Here is an 18,204-nt window from a genome sequence, read left to right on the forward strand (position 1 = left end):
AAACATGGCTGCACATATATCCCTGTGGTATGATTCTTTTAATTCTTTGGGGAAGATACCCAGCAGGGGAATAGCTGGGTCAAATGGGACCTCTAGCCCTAGTTCTTTGAGGTATCTCCATACTGATTTCCACAGTATTTGCACCAGTCTGCACTCCCACCAACAATGGAGAAGGGTTCCTTTCTCCCTACACCCCCGCCAGCATTTGTTATTTGTTGATTTCTTGGCAGCAGCCATTCTTTGTGGGGTGAGGTGGAATCTCAGTATTGTTTTCATCTGCATCTCTCGAATGATCAATGATGTTGAACATTTTTTCATATGTTTATTTGCTGCTTTTACTTCTTTGAGAAATGTCTGTTCATTTCGGGTGCCCATTTTTGAATTGGGTCTTTGACTTTGGGGGGGCCTCATTTTTTTCAGTTCTTTATATAATCTAGATAGTAGACCTTTGTCTGAGGAACAGCTGCTAAAAATTTTTTCCCACATTGTAGGTTGTCTCTTAGCTCTGTTGGGGGTTTCTCTTGCAGTGCAGAAGCTTTTTTATAAGATGAGATCCCAGTTGTTGATTCTTTGTGCTAGTTCCTGTGCTACTGAGGTTTTGTTCATACAGTCTTTTTCTACTCTAATATCTTCAAGAGTTCTACCTACCTTATCTTCCAGCAAGTTTAGTGTTTCTGTTTTAATGTTTAGATCTTTAATCCACTTCGATCTTAGTTTAGTGCATTGTGATAGATATGGGTCTAGTTTTAATCTTTGGCGGGTTGAAACCCAATTTTTCCAACACCATTTATTAAATAGGCTATCTTTCCTCCAATGAGGGTAGTTGGCTCCTTTGTCAAAGATGAAGTGGCTGAGTATGTCTGGAGTTGTTTCTGCATCTTCTAATCTATTCCACTGATCCTCAGGTCTGTTTCTTTGCCATTACCATGTTTTTATCAGAGTAGCTTTGTAGTATAGTTTCAAGTTGGGGATTTTGATACCCCCTGCCATGTCTCTGTTGCCTAGAATTGCTTTTGCTATTCTAGGTCTCTTCTGGTTCCAAATGAATTTTTGGATTGCTTCCTCTAGCTCTGTGAAGTATATTGTTGGAATTTCAATTGGCATTGCATTGAACCTATATAGTAGTTTTGGAAGTATGACCATTTCACTCATTGTAATTGGGGTGTTTAGAATTTCTATATCTTCTTGTATTTATCTTCTTGGTTTTTTTTTTTTTTTTGGTACCGGAGATGGAACTCGGGTCCTTGTGCTTGCTCAGCAGGTGGCGGAACCACTGAGCTAAATCCCCGGCCCTATTTATCTTCTTTTTTATTTAACTTTGGCAGTTCGTATGTATCTAGGAATCTGTCCATTTCTTCTGTGTTTTCCATTTTATTGGAGTACACAGGTTCTCGAAGTAGGTAGTGATGATCCTCTGGATTTCTGCTGGATCTGTTGTGACTTCCCTTTTTTCGTTCTTAATTGCATGGATTTGAGCCTTTTCTTTCCTTTTTCTGATATGGTTGGCTAAAGGTTTATCGATTTTATTTATTCTTTTGAAAAACCAACTCTTTGATTCATTGATTTTTTTGTATCATTCTTTTAGTCTTCATTGCATTGATTTCTGCTTTGATCTTTATAATTTCCTCTCTTATATGAGCTTTGGGTTTGTTATGCTCTTCTTTTTCTAGGAACTTGAGGTTCTGCATTAGGTTGTTAATTTGAATTCTCTTTGTTTTCCTAATATGGGCATTCTCTGCTATGAATTTCCCACGTAGAACTGCTTTCATTGTGTCCCATAGATTCCTGTATGTTGTACTGGCATTATCATTTACTTATAGAGACTGTCTAATTTCTTCTTTAATTTCCTCTGTGACCTGTTGGTTGTTCAGGAGGGTGTTACTCAATTTCCATGTGTTTGTGGGGGTTTTGTGGTTTCTGACGTAATTGATCTCCAATTTTATTGCACTATGGTCTGATAATATACAGAGAGTAACTTCAGTTCTTTTACATTTACTTAGACATGTCCTATGAGGTAGCATGTGGTCTGTTTTGGAGAATGACTCGTGTGCAGTTGAAAAGAATGTGTATTCTGATTTTGTGGGTTGGAACACTCTGTAAATATCTATTAAGTCCATTTGTTCAATAGCTTGGTTCAGTTCTTGAATTTCATTGTTAATTTTTTGTCTAGATGATCTGTTTGTGATAGTGGGGTATTGAGGTCCCCCACTACAATTGTATTAGTGTTTATTTGGTTTTTCATGTCCATTAATATTTGTTTTGTATAGTTGGGGGCATTCGTATTTGGTGCATATATATTTATGATTGTGATCTCTTCCTCTTGGATTGTTCCCTTCACAAGGATGTAATGACCATCTTTGTCTCTCTTAATTAGTTTTGGTTTGAAATCTGTTTTTTCTGCAAATAAGATTGCTACCCCTGCTTTTTTCCGGGTTCCTGTCACGTGGAAAACTGTTTTCCATCCTTTTACTTTCAGTCTATGAATTTCTTTTTGAGTTATATGTGTTTCTTGTATACAGCATATTGCTAGATTTTGCTTCTTAATCCATTCTGCCAGTCTACTTCTTTTGATTGGTGAATTGAGGCCATTAACATTGATAGTTATAATTGAGAGATATTGGCTCATCCTTGTCATGATGTTTTACTTTTGTTGGCTCTTTTATTTCTTATTTTTTTCCCCCTTTCCCTTTAGTTTCTTGCCTTGCCTGGTGTTTTCCCTCTGTTGGGCCTCATGGAGTTGTGACCTTCACTGTCTTTTTCTAGGACATTGTTTAGAATTGTTTGGAGTGCTGGTTTGGTGTTCATAAAATTTCTCAGGTGTTCTTTGTCGTGGAAGTATCTAATTTCCCCATCGATTTTGATAGATAATTTTGCAGGATACAACAGTCTAGGTTGGAAGTTATTTTCTTTGAGGCCTTGAAATACTTTATTCCATGTTCTCCTTGATTTGAGGGTTTGTGTTGAGAAGTGTGCCATGATTCTGATGGGCTTTCCTTTGTAGGTGATTTGTTTCTTTTCTCTAACTGCCTGTAGGATTTTGTTCTTCTGTTGGGTTTCTGGGATCTTGACTATTATATGTCTAGGTGTAGATTTTTTTTGATCATGGCTGGGTGGAGTTCTATATGCCTCACTTAATCTGTATGTCCAATTCTCCACCTCTGTCTGGAAAGTGTTCTACTATTACTTCTGTGAACAGTTTGTTTATGTGAATTGTACTTTCTCCTGCTTTTTCGTGGACTCCTATTTAGTCTTGTTATTCTTCTTTGCAACATCTAGCAGCTGTTGGATAGATTTCTCGTGGTCCCTTAACTGTTTTGAAGAAATCTGTTTTCATGGTCATTAACCTCAATCCTGTCTTCTATATCTGATACTCTATTTTCACATTCCCTTAATCTGCTGTGCATACTTTCAATGGAGTTTTTAATCTCCTGGATATCTGTTTGAATCTGTTTCATGGATTCCATTTCTTATGTTGGGTGATCATGGTTTCCATTTCTTATGCTGGGCATTCATGGCTTCCAGCATGTTTCTGAGCTCATCTATTTTTTTTTTTTTAAATCTGTTTCTGTTTTGGAGCCTCTAATCATGTCTTTCACTCTGCTCACCATCTCTGTAGTTATCTGGGAAATTATTTCTGTTTTGAATTTTTCTAGGGCCTCATTCATCTGTTTTGTTACCTCCTGTGCTATCAGTTCAGGGTGTCCAGGTGGTTGATTATCAGACTTTTCCACCTTATTTCCCCCAGAATTTTCCCTTGGTGGCGTGAAAGTCTGAGTTTGTGGCTTACTTAAATGTCTTCTCATTTTTGTTTTTGTACTGTCCTTGGTTTAATTCCTTTGTTGATACTTTGAAATTGCTTATTGTAACTATCTTTGTTGCTTGTAATTAGAACCCTTATGGAACAATTGCTTCTCAGAGGTGTCTTCCAGATATAGCTGGCCTTTAGGTAATATCATTTTTTTTCCAAGGCAAGGCTTTATTGGGGAAGGAGCTGCTAGGCTACCTCAAACAATGGCAAGAGAGAAGGCTAACTGGGGTGAGGTTTATATAGGGCAGTGCAGTGGGGAGAGTATCATGAGAGTTGAGCAGTGGGATGCCAGGTGATTGGAAGGGGAGGATCACATGGGTAGCAGGGTGGAGCAACAAGTCAGGTTTTGCTTCTCCAGAGGGGGTAGGTCTCACCCCCCCACACACACATGTGGCTCATTTCCGTAATCAGGAACCATTTTAGGAACAGAAGCCATTTTAGAATGTAGGACCATTGAGGCCATTTTGTCTCGTAGAGAACTCTATCATTCCAGACTCTTGTTATTATGGAATAGGGGCGAAGGTCTCTTTTTCTGTAGCTGCTTCTTGCTGTCAAAGGGGCATTGTTGGGTGGGAGCTTTAGACGGCTAACGTGTGGTCTCATCAAGTGGAGCCAGCATGAGCAGTGAGGGGCTGGTAGCCAGCCATGATGAGTTCGCTGAGCGTCTGGTTGGTAAAGACCTGCATGCGTTCCAAAGATGTAGGATTCCATAGAAAAGGTTCCCTCATGTCCTGGATTCTTTGTTGACCTTGGAGGGCCAGGGCCAAAATATTGGCTGTCCTCTTAGCCCACTTACCTTTCTAGTTTTGGTCTCCAAACTTTTGAGTTAGAGAATGTAGACAGCAAAATGCATTACAATCAAAATTAATCTTTGACATTTTGATCAGCTAGCAACCCAGAGATTAGGGACTGGTGTGGATGCAGGGTGTCAGCAACGGCAAAGGTGAAGGCTCCTGGTGGGTGCTTATCCAGCAGGGTCCAGGAAGAACAGTCGGGAGGCCAAAAAACCCCAACCAGCAGGGGATTGTGGCGAAGTCCGGACCGTTGCCTCGAACAATGGCGAGAAAGAGGGGAAGGCTCGGTAATATCATTTTTTTTTTTTTGGTTCCAGGGATCGAACTTGGGACCTTGTGCTTGTGAGGCAGGCGCCAGAGCTACTGAGCTAAATCCCCAGCCCTTGGTCTTTAGGTTTTGAGTCTCTAATGACTCTGAGGCTTCTGACTGGTCCCCGTTGGGCTTGGAGTGGGTTGGACAGAGCAGGACTCCTGGCGGCTGGGGACTTCTCTCTCCGGCGGGCTCATTTCAAGTTAATTTTTATGTGTGGTGTGAGGTACGACTTGAGGCTCAGTTCTTTTATGGATAGCCAGTCGTTTCAACACTATTTGTTGAAGAGACTATCCCTTCCCGATTGACTTACCTTGATTATTTTGTCAAACAGTCATTTGATCTATAGGTGAGTGGATCTATTTCTAGGCTCTCTGTTTTTGTTTGAGGTTTTTTGGGTTATTTTTTGGTACCGGGGATTGAACTTGGGTCCTTGTGCTTGCACAGCAGGTGGCCAAACCACTGAGCTAAATCCCTGGCCTCTAGGCTCTCTGTTTTTTCCCACTGATTTGTATGTTTATCCTTAACACCGGTATTATACTGTTTTGATTACCATTGCCTTGTTGTGAGACTAAATCATTCTGTGGAAATTTTCTAACTTGTCCTCTTTCAAATTTGATTTTGGCTATTCTAGTTCCTTTTCATTTCCACAGAAATTTTGGAATCAGCTTGTCAGTGTCTACAAAAAAGCATATTTACTAGTTTTTTGTTTGTTGAATATTGTTGACCACTTGGATTTTATCTTTTGTATTGGTAGGCAGTTCATTTTTTTATGGGAATAGCTGAGCCTTTGGTTAGGCATGTTGTGAAATATTTTTAGAGCATGTTTGGAGTAACCTTTCCCCAGAGTTCATTTAGCCTAACCAGTAAAGCACGATTCTTCTGGATTCTCTGATTGACTTGAGTGTTCAATGAGATCTCTTCTTTGGCTTGCCGGAACTGCCTTGACTCCTGGCCCCATGTGAGCTCTTTGTATTTTTCTGCTTATAGCCTCTGTAGTTCTTTGTTGTTATCATGGCTTTGTGAAGTTTCATCCGGAATGTGTTGTAGATGAATACCAAGATAGAGTTCTGGTCTTGTTTTGCTGTATGTCTCTACCTCACATAGTCAGCTGCCCTGAACTCTGCTGTCTACCTCTTCAACTCAGTGAGCTTACCATTCTCCTGGGTTTCTTTTCCTGCTGTGTTATTTGGAAATTGCTTCTTGGTTGGAAGCTGGGTGAACATGGCCTTCACCTTGTTTTGTTCCCTTTTCAGTGTCACAGTTGTGTAAGTCTGTTGTCCTGGTATCACTATTGGGAGGCCTAGTTCTCTGGCAGTTACTGCTTCTGGCCTGAATCAGAAATTTTAAAGACATCATTTGGGTTTTTTTTGGTACCAGGGATCGAACTTGGGACCTTGCCCTTGTGGAGGCAGGCAGCAGAACCTCTGAGCTAAATCCCCAGCCCTAAAGACGAGTTTTTAAATAATTGGCACTGGGACAATTGTATAGTTATTTGGAAAAAAAGTTAAACTGATCTGTACTTTATAGCATGCATATGAATCAGTTTAACTTCTAGTGGAGCAGACATTCAAATGTCAAAAATGAAACCATATAAATACTAAGAAAGCATAGGTAAATTCCTGTATAACTTATATGTAGGGAAAGGCTACCTAATAGGATTCAAAATTTCAGAGGCAGTAAAATAAAAATTTGATAAATTTGGCCACCTTTCAAAAAACATGTATAGGTAAAAAGGCTAATCTTTTAAACTGGGAGAGAACTTTGATAACATTTAACACAGGTAATGTGTAATAGCCCTGATAAATGTAGGACCCTTAAAAGTTGAGGGGGGAAGGCACAAATCGTAAAGAAAAGTGAGCAAAAGCATGAATAGACATTTACAAAGCAGGAAAAGATGGCCTTTAAGAATATGAAAAGATGTACCAGGTGGAGCGGCCCACACCTATAATCCCAGCTGCTCTGTAAACTGAGGCAGATTGGAGGCTAGCCTGGGGCAACTTAGTGAGACTGAGTCTTAAGGTAGAAAAAGAGGGGTGTGTGTATGCTGGGGTTGCAACTTGGTGCTAAACCATTTGCCCAGCATGTGAAGGCTGGTTATTGTTCAGTGCTAGTACGTACTGGAAAAAAAAGTACAACCTCATTCATTCGTTAGAGAAATACAAATGAATACACTGATTTGGCGTTCTTTATCCTTAGGTTGGCAAAATTGGACAGTGTGGCAGTACATTTTGTTGGCGAGACTACGAGAAGGACATTTGTGTACTTTTGGTGGGATTGCAAATTGGTACAATTTTTAGAGAGGGGAGTTTGGCAGTGGCCAGCTAAACTGCAGGATGTCCATCTTTTGGTATATCACCGCTCTTCTAGGAGATTGGCATAATCCAACACTATGAAAACACTTAAGCATGAAGGTATTAGCTGCAGCATTGTTTGTTAGGAACAACCTTTAGAGTGGTTGAATAACTTTGGGTACATCTATACAGTGGAATGCTTAGTGTACAGCAGATTTTAAAATAGATGTTATTCTTAAGAACAGTTTTAGATTTACAAACAAATTGTGAAGGTAGTGGAGAGTTTATAGCCTGTACCTGATAAACCCTATTAACATATTAGTAAGGTACATTTGTGACAATTGATGAACTGTTATCAATATATTTATCATTAATTAAAATACATACTTTATTCAGTTAGGTGTTTGCTTTATGTCCTTTCTTTATTACAGGATTCTAGTAACAGTTGTTGTTGCCCTTTAAGGCCCTTCTTGGCTCTGACAGTTTCTTTATTTTTGATGACCTTGATTGTTTTGAGGCTTAATGTTCAGGCTTAATATTTTGTAGGATGCCCTTCTGTTTGAATTTGTCTTATGTTTTTTTGTGGCAGTGTGACTTGGGACGAAGATTGCAAAGGGAAGGTACCATTTTCGTTATACATTATATTGAAGCTACATATTGTCCACATAAGTTGTCATTGTTGATGTTGACCTTGATCACCCAACTGAGGTGGTATTGTCAGGCTTCTCTGTTTAAAAGTTACTCACTTCCTCTGTTTCCTCACTCTTTAGAAGGAAGTCACTGTGCGCAGCCCAGATTGATAGATTGGGGAATTACACTCTTTTTCCTTGAAAGTAGAGAGTCTACTGAATGTTTTTGGATTTCTTCTGAAGACTTGTCTTTTCTCTCCCATTTATTTATATATATCAGTGTGAGTTCCTATGTTTGTTTTATATTTTGTGTTATAATCCAGTACTTCTTTATTTTGTTGCTCAGATTGTTCTAGGTCTGTCCATTTAGAGTCTTCATTTGGATTCTCTGTGTAGCTGTTTAAAACAAAAAGTTTCTCTGAGTTGACATGGGATGAATTTTAGAATGTATTTAGTGAAAAAATGGAAGTGTAAAAGAAGCTCATGGTATCCTACATTTGTATAAATAAAGGAAGAAGAGATAAGCAGAATATACTTGGACCTCCTCATTTGCACAAAAAGATAAACCTGAAGCTGATGTTTTCATTGTCTTCTGAGGTGTAGGTGAGAGCAGGGTCAGGAGAATGGAGGAATGACACTTTTTTGATGGCATTTGTGTTTAGTTCTTGTGCTTTGAGTTTTGTTAAAGCTTCACATTTTCAAAAAAAGAGTAAGCAAGGATGGGAAGAAAACTGAGAAATAGGATACAAACAAAACCATATGAACCTAACTTTTACTTCAAATGAGTCGTCTAATCACACTAAAGGAAAATATGAACTAACCCAAGTAATTAGACGAAAGACAGAGCTGTTGGTAGAATGTGGGTTTAGTGATGGCATGGATTAGCAATCCTGAAACAGGCTCCTGTGTGTACTGGGTATTCCAGGGTTGAGTAAACAAGTAAGTATATTGTAGACAATAAGGGACAGGTTTCTTCTCAGCCTGGACTACATAGCGAGTTCAAGGCCAACCTGAACTACATAGTAAGAATTTGTCTCAAAAAAAAGTTTCTCAAAATGCTACCAGTTTTTCAAGCACCTTGGTCAAGTGACATCATCACCAGGGCTTCAAAGCCCCGCATGCTCCCTGCTGGTCACCTCCCCAGCAAGGACAGCCAGCCAGGGTCACTCAGAGCAGAGTTGTACCTGGTTTTGTACTTGATTGAAATGTAAATGCACATACATATGCTTTTGTAGAACTCCTTCGATAAGCTCAAACTTTCCACTTACTACCTGCATTCTCCAGGGATACTAAATACACAGTCACTTAGGATTCCAGTTCTTAATCAGTAACTGGATTAAACTGTCATTCAGATGCCTGTTTTTGTGCTAGAACTCTGCAGTGCTCTCTGATTCTCCTGAGAACAGAACTGTGTTATCTCCACGTCATCCTAACATGGCGTGTTCTGATTCTTGCTTGCTGTGTTTTATGTTCTTCTGTGGTCTTTGCAGCCAGATGTCATTTCCATAGCCTGCAGTATCTGTGGGCTGCTTCTGATGCATTGACCTATTCCACCTGCATTTGTCAGCAAGACTCATTATCTACAGTTAAAATGCAGAATTTAGAACAGCTGTTTTCCTCAATGTTACTTGCAAGCCCTTAGTATATTTTTTCTGATTTATAAAAGTAGTATGTGAATAATACAATAATAGTATAAAAAACCTGACAAAGTATAAGCAAACAAAAGCTACTCTTTTCTCTACTACACAGAGATAAACTCATTGACAACTGGATTTATCCAACATTTTTTTATCTTCATGTGTTTCCATTTTTGTCATCTTCCTATTAGCATATATATTTATTTATGTGTTTGGGTTTTTTGAGACAGGGTCTCGATTCAGGCTGACCTTGAACTCACTATATAGCCCAGGCTGGCTTTGAACTCACTGCAGTCCTCCTGCCTCAGCCTCCTAGGTGCTGGGATTACATGTGTGCACCACCAGGTCTGGCAGCATTTTTTTAATACCCACATCTTTTCCAATCTGAGAGAATGAATACATAAAATCCCTACCCATAATCCCCACTTTCTGGTAGCCTATGTTTGCTTCCCTTTCAGAACAAACTATTGGGAGAAGACTTTTTCTCCTCTTTTCAGTTTGACTCCTACCTTCATGAGGGTGCTAGAACTGCCAAGGTCAGGAATCACTGAGCATTTTTCGTAATTACCTCACTTTTCTCCCAGGCAGCATTTGATTCCTTCTCAGAACAGGCTTCCTTCCCCAGGCGTCTACCACACCTTCCTCTTCCTTTGTTTTCCTTGTTTCTGTGGCCTCTCTTCAGTCTCCTCTCTACTCTAGCCCCGTTTCTCTGGCTGTACCTTCCTGAAATTTTCATTTACTCCCTTGTTTTCAGTAACTCACAGATCTCTGTCACTGACTCAGGTTTTTTTCTGAATCCAGGCCTCTGTTGGGAACTTAACTGTTCCACAAATAAACTGAACATGTCCAGATACAAACTCATCTTTTTTTTTTGGTACCGGGGATTGAACTCTGGACCTTGCACTTGCAAAGCAGGCGGCGGAACCACTGAGCTAAACCCCCGGCCCAACACAAACTCATCCTACCTCTTCTTAAAGACCTTTTCTGTCTTAGTGACATTTTCTTTTCACCTTTAGTTCCTCCATCCACCTCACCTCTCCTGTGAATGGCTCCCTCACCAAGTGCTCCCCATTCCCACTGCTGGAACTTTGAGTCCTCATTCTCCGTCACTGGTGCCTTCAGCGTGGTCCATGCCAACAGTGCCTAATTGGGGCCCCCTGTGATTTCTGTCGGGTCTCCTGTTTTGTTGTCCTCTGTCTTAATGCTTTTTCCACATCATGTCTACAGTGGTCGTTCACAAGTAAGTTTAATTGTCGCTCCCCTTTAATGGCTACCTTTGCCTGTAGAATAAAGTCTAAATTTCTTGCCCTGTGTTTCAGGGCTTCTGTGAACTAGTCCGTACGTGGCTCTGGGGCTCCATCTGTCTCCTCCAACTGCGGCCTTATTGCTGCCTGCTCTTTTCTGCCCTAAAGAATGCTTTTACACTTGCTTTTTCCTTTGTCCAGCATGGAGCATTAATTACTATCTCCCCTTGACCATTTTCTAAGTCAGGATTTATCATCTTTCAGGTTGTCCTCAGCTTGACTGGCTGTTTCCTCTCCTGTTTCCTTTTCTAGCCTAGATTCTCTTGGTACCTCATCGCACCTTACTTAGCACATTTCCTCAGGACTGCTTTACATCCTTAAGTGTTGCTGAAGACCCCAAAGAGCTTTTGCTTATCTACTAATATATACTGAATTATAAATGAAAGTTGATAATTTAAAGATTATTTTGAAATTGAACCCATCACCTGTTATTTTTCATACAAATATTACTCAAAATGCAAAAAGTGGGAAAATGGCACAATGTTTGCATTTTTAAAAAATGTTTGCATTTTTGCAATTGCCTTATTAAGTCTGAGTGGATAAAATCCAGCTGCATGTGCCTATCTGCCTTTGTTTTCAGTTTGTTCTGATATACTTCATGTAGCCTCTGGAAACCTCTTTTGTACCCTTCTGAGAGGATGAGAGTGAGCAAAACAAAGTCTTTGGATTATTAGGAAAATTATTTTGACCTTGTGTGTCTCCAGAAAGGTCTTGGGAGCTGCTGGGCGTCCTGGACTGCACACTACTCTATGGCAGTTGGTCCATTTTTGCCTCCCCTCCGGCCATGTGCCGTGCAGTAGGGGCTGGGTCTGCCACCCTGCTGTACCCCTGGAGCCTGGGACTTTGTCCCCCATGTGACAGGTTCTCAGACGTCTAGCGGTTGATTCACTTGTTCAGTCAGTTGTGTGGATGGTTTGGTTCCCTAGAAGCAGACATCCAGGGTCTGATGTAGATGAGAGGGATCTGCCCTTGTGTACAAGAGAATCACGGACTACAGGTGTTTTGGACCAGTTCCACTGGATCATTTGCGTTTGATTTTTTTTTTTGGGGGGGAGGTGGTACCAGGGATTGAATTTAGGACCTTGCGCTTGCGAGGCAGGTGTTGGAATCACTGAGCTAAATCCCCGGCCCATGCGTTTGATATTTTTTTAGGTAACGTCACTGAAGTATAATTCTCACTTGGGCTTAGTTAATATTGAGGTGAAAGGAAACACGTTTTTGTCTTGGATTTAAAAATAAGATGTATGTATATGGGGTGATATGAATAAATACATTGAAATAATGTTTTACATTCTGAAGGTCTAAGCCTTTATTTCTACTCAACTAGAAGGAGTGAAATGCATTGTCTCTTTTTGTTGCCAAGGAAGCAGTTTAGGAAAAATACACAGGAAATATTTATTCTGAAAAGGCCAGTAGGCAATAAATGGGAAATCTTAGACTCTTAAAAGCTTTCCAGAAAAACTGAGCATTTATTCAGTGTGCACCAGAAAGATGCTTTTAAAGTAGCAGTAAGGCAGGAAAAAAAGATAGCATGAGGCATAGCTTACTAATTATGTGTTGTCTGGTTCTATGAAAGCCATGATTAAAAAAGAGAAGGAAAAAATGTGCTTATTACAGCTACAAGCATTTATGGCATGTCGTTACAGCAGATCACTGTGCTTTCTGACCCACCCTTAAAAATTGTGATGTGCAGTCCCCAATTATGGCCCTACAAAAATTCACGGCCTTAACTTCAGCCTTTATCTCAACCTGCTTTAGAATATTTATGTTTTTTGCCATGATAATATTCATAGAATTTGAACCCTTGGGAAATTTTTATTTTTGTTTTTAACAAAGAGGACTTTGTACTTAGGATATAGATTTTCTTTTATTGTAAACTAGTAGCTTATTTATAAGGCCTCTACCAGTCACCTAGTGTGTTTTGTGTGTGTGTGTGTGTGTGTGTGTATGTGTGTTTCCCTGTATGTACTGGGTATTGAACCCAGCGCCTTTGCACTGAGTTCTGGCCCCAGCCCTTTTTTATTTTTTATTTTATTTTGAGACAGGGTCTCATTAAATTGCCGAGGCTGGGAGCAAGCTTGCAATCCTGCCTCACCCTCCCAGAGTGCTGGGATTATAGGTATGCAGCATCGTGCTCAACTAGTGTCTGATGTATTTTGATGACATTTTGGGTGGACACAAATGAGAAAATGGCTCTGAGACTGAGCATTTGAAAGTAACTTCCTCGGGACAGTGTGTTTGCTCTTTGTCCATGTCCCGACGGCCACCTGGAAGCTCGAGTCCATCTCTGCAGTGGAGAATGGCTTGTCCTGTGGTTTTCAGGGGTCCTCAAAGAAACAGGTGCCAGGTGAAGCCTCTTATTCTCTGTGAGACTTTCATCTGCAGGAGGCTTTTGTATCAAGGGAAAGGTCTTTTTCCTTTTGTTTCTTTTTGTATTTTTGTTTCTACTCATAAGCACTTACTCCTCCTTTGCAGGAAGGGTCCAGATGAACCCGTTTATTTATATATTTACACTTTTTTGGGGGGACCAGGAATCAAACTCAGGGCCTCTCACTTGCCAGGCCAGTGCTGTGCCACTAAGCTATATTCCTGGCCCATATATATTTACACATGTATTATTTGCTTCTTAACAAAGTGACACAGAAGATTCATTTCCATCGTCATAACTGTTTAAACTCCATGTCGGGCAGTGGCATGTTGTGTTCTGTGGGTGAAATATTTTACCCCTTTTCTTCCTTTTAGCACAGCTTTCTGAAATTTTTTGGTCATTGCAACCATCTTGATCGGGAGATGAGAAAATGCTTGAAGAATGAGGTAAGAAAAATGTCAGACTAGAAGTAGTTGAACCATAGAACATAAGATTTTTGAATATTATATATTGTTGTCATTATTAAAGTTTCCCCCAATTTTAGAGCAGTAGTGAAAATCAACTTAATATGTTTGGCTTCCCCTATAAAATTGAGAAATGAAAGATTCTCCTAAGGAGAGTTTTAGATGCTACTATCCTTTGCCATGCACACAAATGATGAAATTCCTTTGCTGCAAAATTCAAGTTGGGTGGATTTTAAGATTTAAGAAACCAAATCTTTGATTAGCAGACAGACTTCTGCCACTTGGTGATTAGCTGATGAGCAGGTGACTGAAACTCTGGGCCTTAATTTTCTTCTGTAGAATGAGGAAGCTAGGCTTAGATTTTTCAGCTTTCACAGCTTGAATGTTTTTGTATTTCTGCTGTGTACAAGCCACCCACATCTAGTTTGACTTGTTTGGGATGGCAGTCATCTGACTGTGGCTTCTGGCTATGACTTGGACTCAGGCAAATAGCCAGAAGACCTTGTTCATTGTCTTTTTATCCAGGTACTGCTGACCAAGCAGAGAACATTTGAAACCTTTGAAAGAAGTCTAATTTCTGTTTTATACATCAGATGACCAGAACCTTTTAAAATATCTTATAACTAAAAATACATTACATATAGTGACTAAGAATCTGTTTCAGTTTTTACTTTTCATATTTTTTAAACTTCACTTAGTCTCGGATTTAAATATTTGAAGCTATTTAGCACCTGTATTTCTTCATTTTGTGTATTTTTTACTCTGGGAATTTTTTTTTTCTTATTGGAATTCATTTCTGTGTGACAGTATGTAGAATTCTTTATTAAAGGTGATAATTTTGTGTCTACATATGTGTATATCATTTAAAATGATTTTTGAAAAATGTTTTTCCTTCATATATAAAGGCTAGCTCATTTGGAAACTAGCTTATGGAAAAATAAACCCCATACTATTTTATTCAGTGTAGCTGTTTTGCTTTTCTTTTTTCTTTGCATATGCTTATAGTTGTAGTTTTTACCTCCATTTAGTTTTTTTTCCCCTTCATGTAGTTCAGTAATTTTGCCATTGCAGACTGGCGGTTTACTCAGTGGTTCCAGCACCTGCCTTGCAAGTGCAAGGTCCAGAGTTCTATCCCCAGAACCAAAAAAACCCCCAAAACCCCAAATAATTTTGTCATTGCTTTGTTGATTAGAAGTTATATGAAATATTCTTTTCTGTTAGTGACTATTTAGTAGAATGTTGTAGATAGTTTATTTTTGTGTTTGTTTTCAATATAGATTTTACATTTTCTCCTTGACTTAGTTTTTAACTTAGTTTCTTAATTTCTAAGTCTTGTAGGTAGCTTTATGTTAATTCATTATCTAGCTTATCAGTGTTTCTCTGCCTTGTCTTTCATTGTCTAATCCTCTGAACCTGCTCGTTTGCTTTCTCTCTCTTTTTTTTTTTTGGTATGGGAGATCAAACTCAGGACCTTGCGCTTTCCGCTGAGCTAAATCCCCGGCCCCTCTCTCTCCTCTGAATGAGTGCTTCATTCCATGAAGTTTTTAACCAGAAAAAGGGTCTGGCCATTTCTTTTGAGCTGCTCTCTGTACCTTTTTACTGCTCTTATTCTTTTTATTGAAATAATTACTAATATTGCTTCTCTCCCATCCCTTTTTGTCCCTCTTTTGGTTGGTTAATTGACCTTTTATTCTACTTGTATCATTTGATAGAGTTTTGTGAATGACTATATTAATCCTTTTTTTACTATATGTCCCTTTTTAAAGTGGCAATCTTGACTTCCTATGGAGATGTCTTAACATGTATTTTAATTTACTTTAATTTGCTCTATAACTTATTTTATTGGCCTGCTACACAGCAGTACTCTTTTGAAGACTTACCTTAAATAATCTCTACCTATCCTGATTGCTTGAGGGAGTTTGCTGTCAAGTCCTTTGCTGAAGAGCAAATATCTCTCCATGTTCTAGAATAGTGGTTTTTGGTTGTGTACACCTTTCTCCAATAATTTTCCCCTGTGATTCTGGTGCATTGATCGCAGGGCCTTGCACATGTTAGGCAGGTGCTGTACTGCTGAGCAACATCCTCAGCCTACCCCCTTCCTCAGTAATCTCATGAGGAAATCTAATGTATGACAGATAGAAAGATTTTGGTTGAGGGGACCAAATGAAATAACCTTTTCATGATGAAGAAAGAAAGTTTGAAAAACTATCATTCAAAAAAATTTGTAGACGCCTGCCTGGCAAGCATGAGGCCCTGAGTTCAATTCCTGGTACAGGGGGGAAAAAGAGTAAAAAAAGATTTGTAGAATCCTTCAGTCAACATCTTAACATAGAAAATTTCTAAGATTGTCTTGCCCTATTCCTTATGTTTGAGGTTACTGGCAGAGAGTGGAGTACCTCAGTGTCACAGGAATGGGGAAATGCTTCCAGTCAAGTCCCTTGGTTAGCTCTCTCGCTAATCTTTTGTTTCTATGGTCTCTCTGTCCATATCTCTGGCTCCTGAAATATTTTAATGTTCAGGTCTCCCTATATGCTTGTGTTTTTTCCATTTTGCTTTTAATTTTTTCCCCTCTGCTCAGGGGAAAATATTCACCTTTAAAATGTCTCTAGTGGTGTTATATATTGTAAGCATGTAAGCATATACATACCAAAAGACTTATATTCAAGTTTCTGTGTTTTAAACATAGTTAATAACCATTTGTTTAAGAAAATTTAAGTGCTTTTTCTAAGTGCCAGGCTCTGTACTTTCCATTATTTATAATCTGTTGACTGGACAGGGAAAAATTGCATTTGAACATAACTGATTGTAGAAACTTAGGATTTGAGAGAATCAAGTTTGTTAACTGTTCATGGTGAAGAAATCCTAGGAAATTCAGTTGGTTGAAAATTTCCATATTGGACAATAGGATAATATGGTTACTGACAGTCTTTTACTTTATTTTTTTTGGAATGGGGATTGAACCCAGGGCCTTTGGAGTGAACTACATCCCCATCCCTTTTTAAATTTTTGGGTTTTTTTGAGATGGTCTCATTATGTAGCTCAGGCAGGCCTTGAACTCCCTGTGTAGTCCAGGCTGGCCTTGAACTCTTGGAAATCCTTCTACCTCAGCCTCTTGAGTGCTACGATTACAGGAATACACCACCATGCCCTGCTGAATGCCGTTTACTCTTGATAACATTAATACAGATAGAATATATGACTAGATCATGAGAACTAGGCCCTGATCATGTCTATCAGGCTACATCTGGAATCCTGTGTTTAATTCTAGTTATGGTTTTTAATAATGGAGATTGATGTTATAAGTCATTTTACAGATATTAGCAGACAGAAGTTGTGTTCTCCGGAACGTGTAGAACCAGTGATAATCAGCATGATGAGTGGTTATCTGTCATCAGTTATTTGAAGAGTACAGTAGGCAAGAAGAAATAGAGGACAATAGAGTTTAGAAGGAAATACTTTTTTGTTCAGGGTGAAAACTTTGGAACAAGTAGACCTTACCAATAGTTAAACAGGCCACCGTGCCAGGTAGCGGCCCTTGTAACTAGACATGCTCAGCAGAGCTTTAGAGGCCTCTCCTCAACTGTGAGCTCAGGGCCACAGGGATAGAACTCATCCATCTGAACTATGTACTGGGTACTTATTTTGGGAAGAAATTGATTCAACAGCACCTGCTAGGATGTAAGCACTGTCCTGTATTGATCAAGGTCCTGTCCTCTAAGGTCACTGCGTCCAGTCTCACATTCAGTGAAATAAAAGACAAAAATTTTTTTGGTAAGAACATTTATTTAGCTTAACAGTTATAAATGATGACATCTGCTGTCTCTTCTCTCCCTTTTTCCTTCCAGTACATGGAAAAGAGAACCAGAAGCAGGGAACGCGGGAATGACTTGCGAAAAAGACTTTTCAATCCTTCAGAGGAATCTGAAAAATAAGTTATATTTCACTGGATGACTTGGCTGAGAGAAGACCTAAGGACTGTTGGTTGATAGCTGAAAGAATCCTTTGTTACTTGGTCTCCAGAATCCTTGGAATGGAAAGTGACCCATGAGGAATTGAATTGTGGAGAAATATGAAGACCTAGATTCTGAATATTTGTTTAGCAGAGCCTTTAGTACTATCAGTTCTGCCAACACACTTGACTTCCTCTGTGTTTATTCACTTGTCTATATCCACTTGAGTAACTCCTTCAATAAAATAATTTAAGTCATTTTTTTCTCCTGTTTCTTAGACTCTCCTAGAAGTAGATAAAAATGACATCAATAGGCTTCCCATTTTGACAACATGATGATTACAAAGATTAAACATTGATTTTTGACAATGTGATGATTATGAAGATTAAACACCAGCTAGGGCAAGAAGAATCTTGAGAAAATTTCAGCTGTATTAACTGTATGAAAATATTCCAATGATACTGTTTTAAAGAGCCATTTTCTAAAACATTAAATGCTTGTAGTTGTCTCTCTGACCATGGATTGAAGAACAGTTCATCTGTACTGAACATGTACCCACTTTTTTGTCATTCTCTAAACAATGCCATATAATAACTACACAGCACTATGTAGTAGGTATTGTTAAGTAATCCTGAGGTGATTTAAG

General features: G+C 39.1%; 1 protein-coding gene across 3 annotated transcripts in view; it reads left to right on the plus strand.

Annotated features, from left to right (window-relative positions):
* Positions 1–17,815, plus strand: part of Cmc2 (C-X9-C motif containing 2) — a 38,376-nt gene extending 20,561 nt beyond the window's left edge. For all 3 annotated transcript variants that reach the window (XM_004842805.2, XM_004842804.4, XM_087209864.1), the window contains 2 exons: positions 13,519–13,590; positions 17,454–17,815. In XM_004842805.2, coding sequence (XP_004842862.1) covers positions 13,519–13,590; positions 17,454–17,540 — 159 coding nt within the window. In that variant the 3' untranslated portion in view covers positions 17,541–17,815. The remainder of the gene's footprint in view (positions 1–13,518; positions 13,591–17,453) is intronic.
* The last annotated feature ends 389 nt before the right edge of the window (positions 17,816–18,204 follow it).

The sequence above is a fragment of the Heterocephalus glaber genome, unplaced genomic scaffold (genome assembly GCF_053883595.1).
Source record: "Heterocephalus glaber isolate CG9 unplaced genomic scaffold, H.glaber_assembly_v1.0 deba00000071, whole genome shotgun sequence".
Taxonomy (NCBI): Eukaryota; Metazoa; Chordata; class Mammalia; order Rodentia; family Bathyergidae; genus Heterocephalus; species Heterocephalus glaber.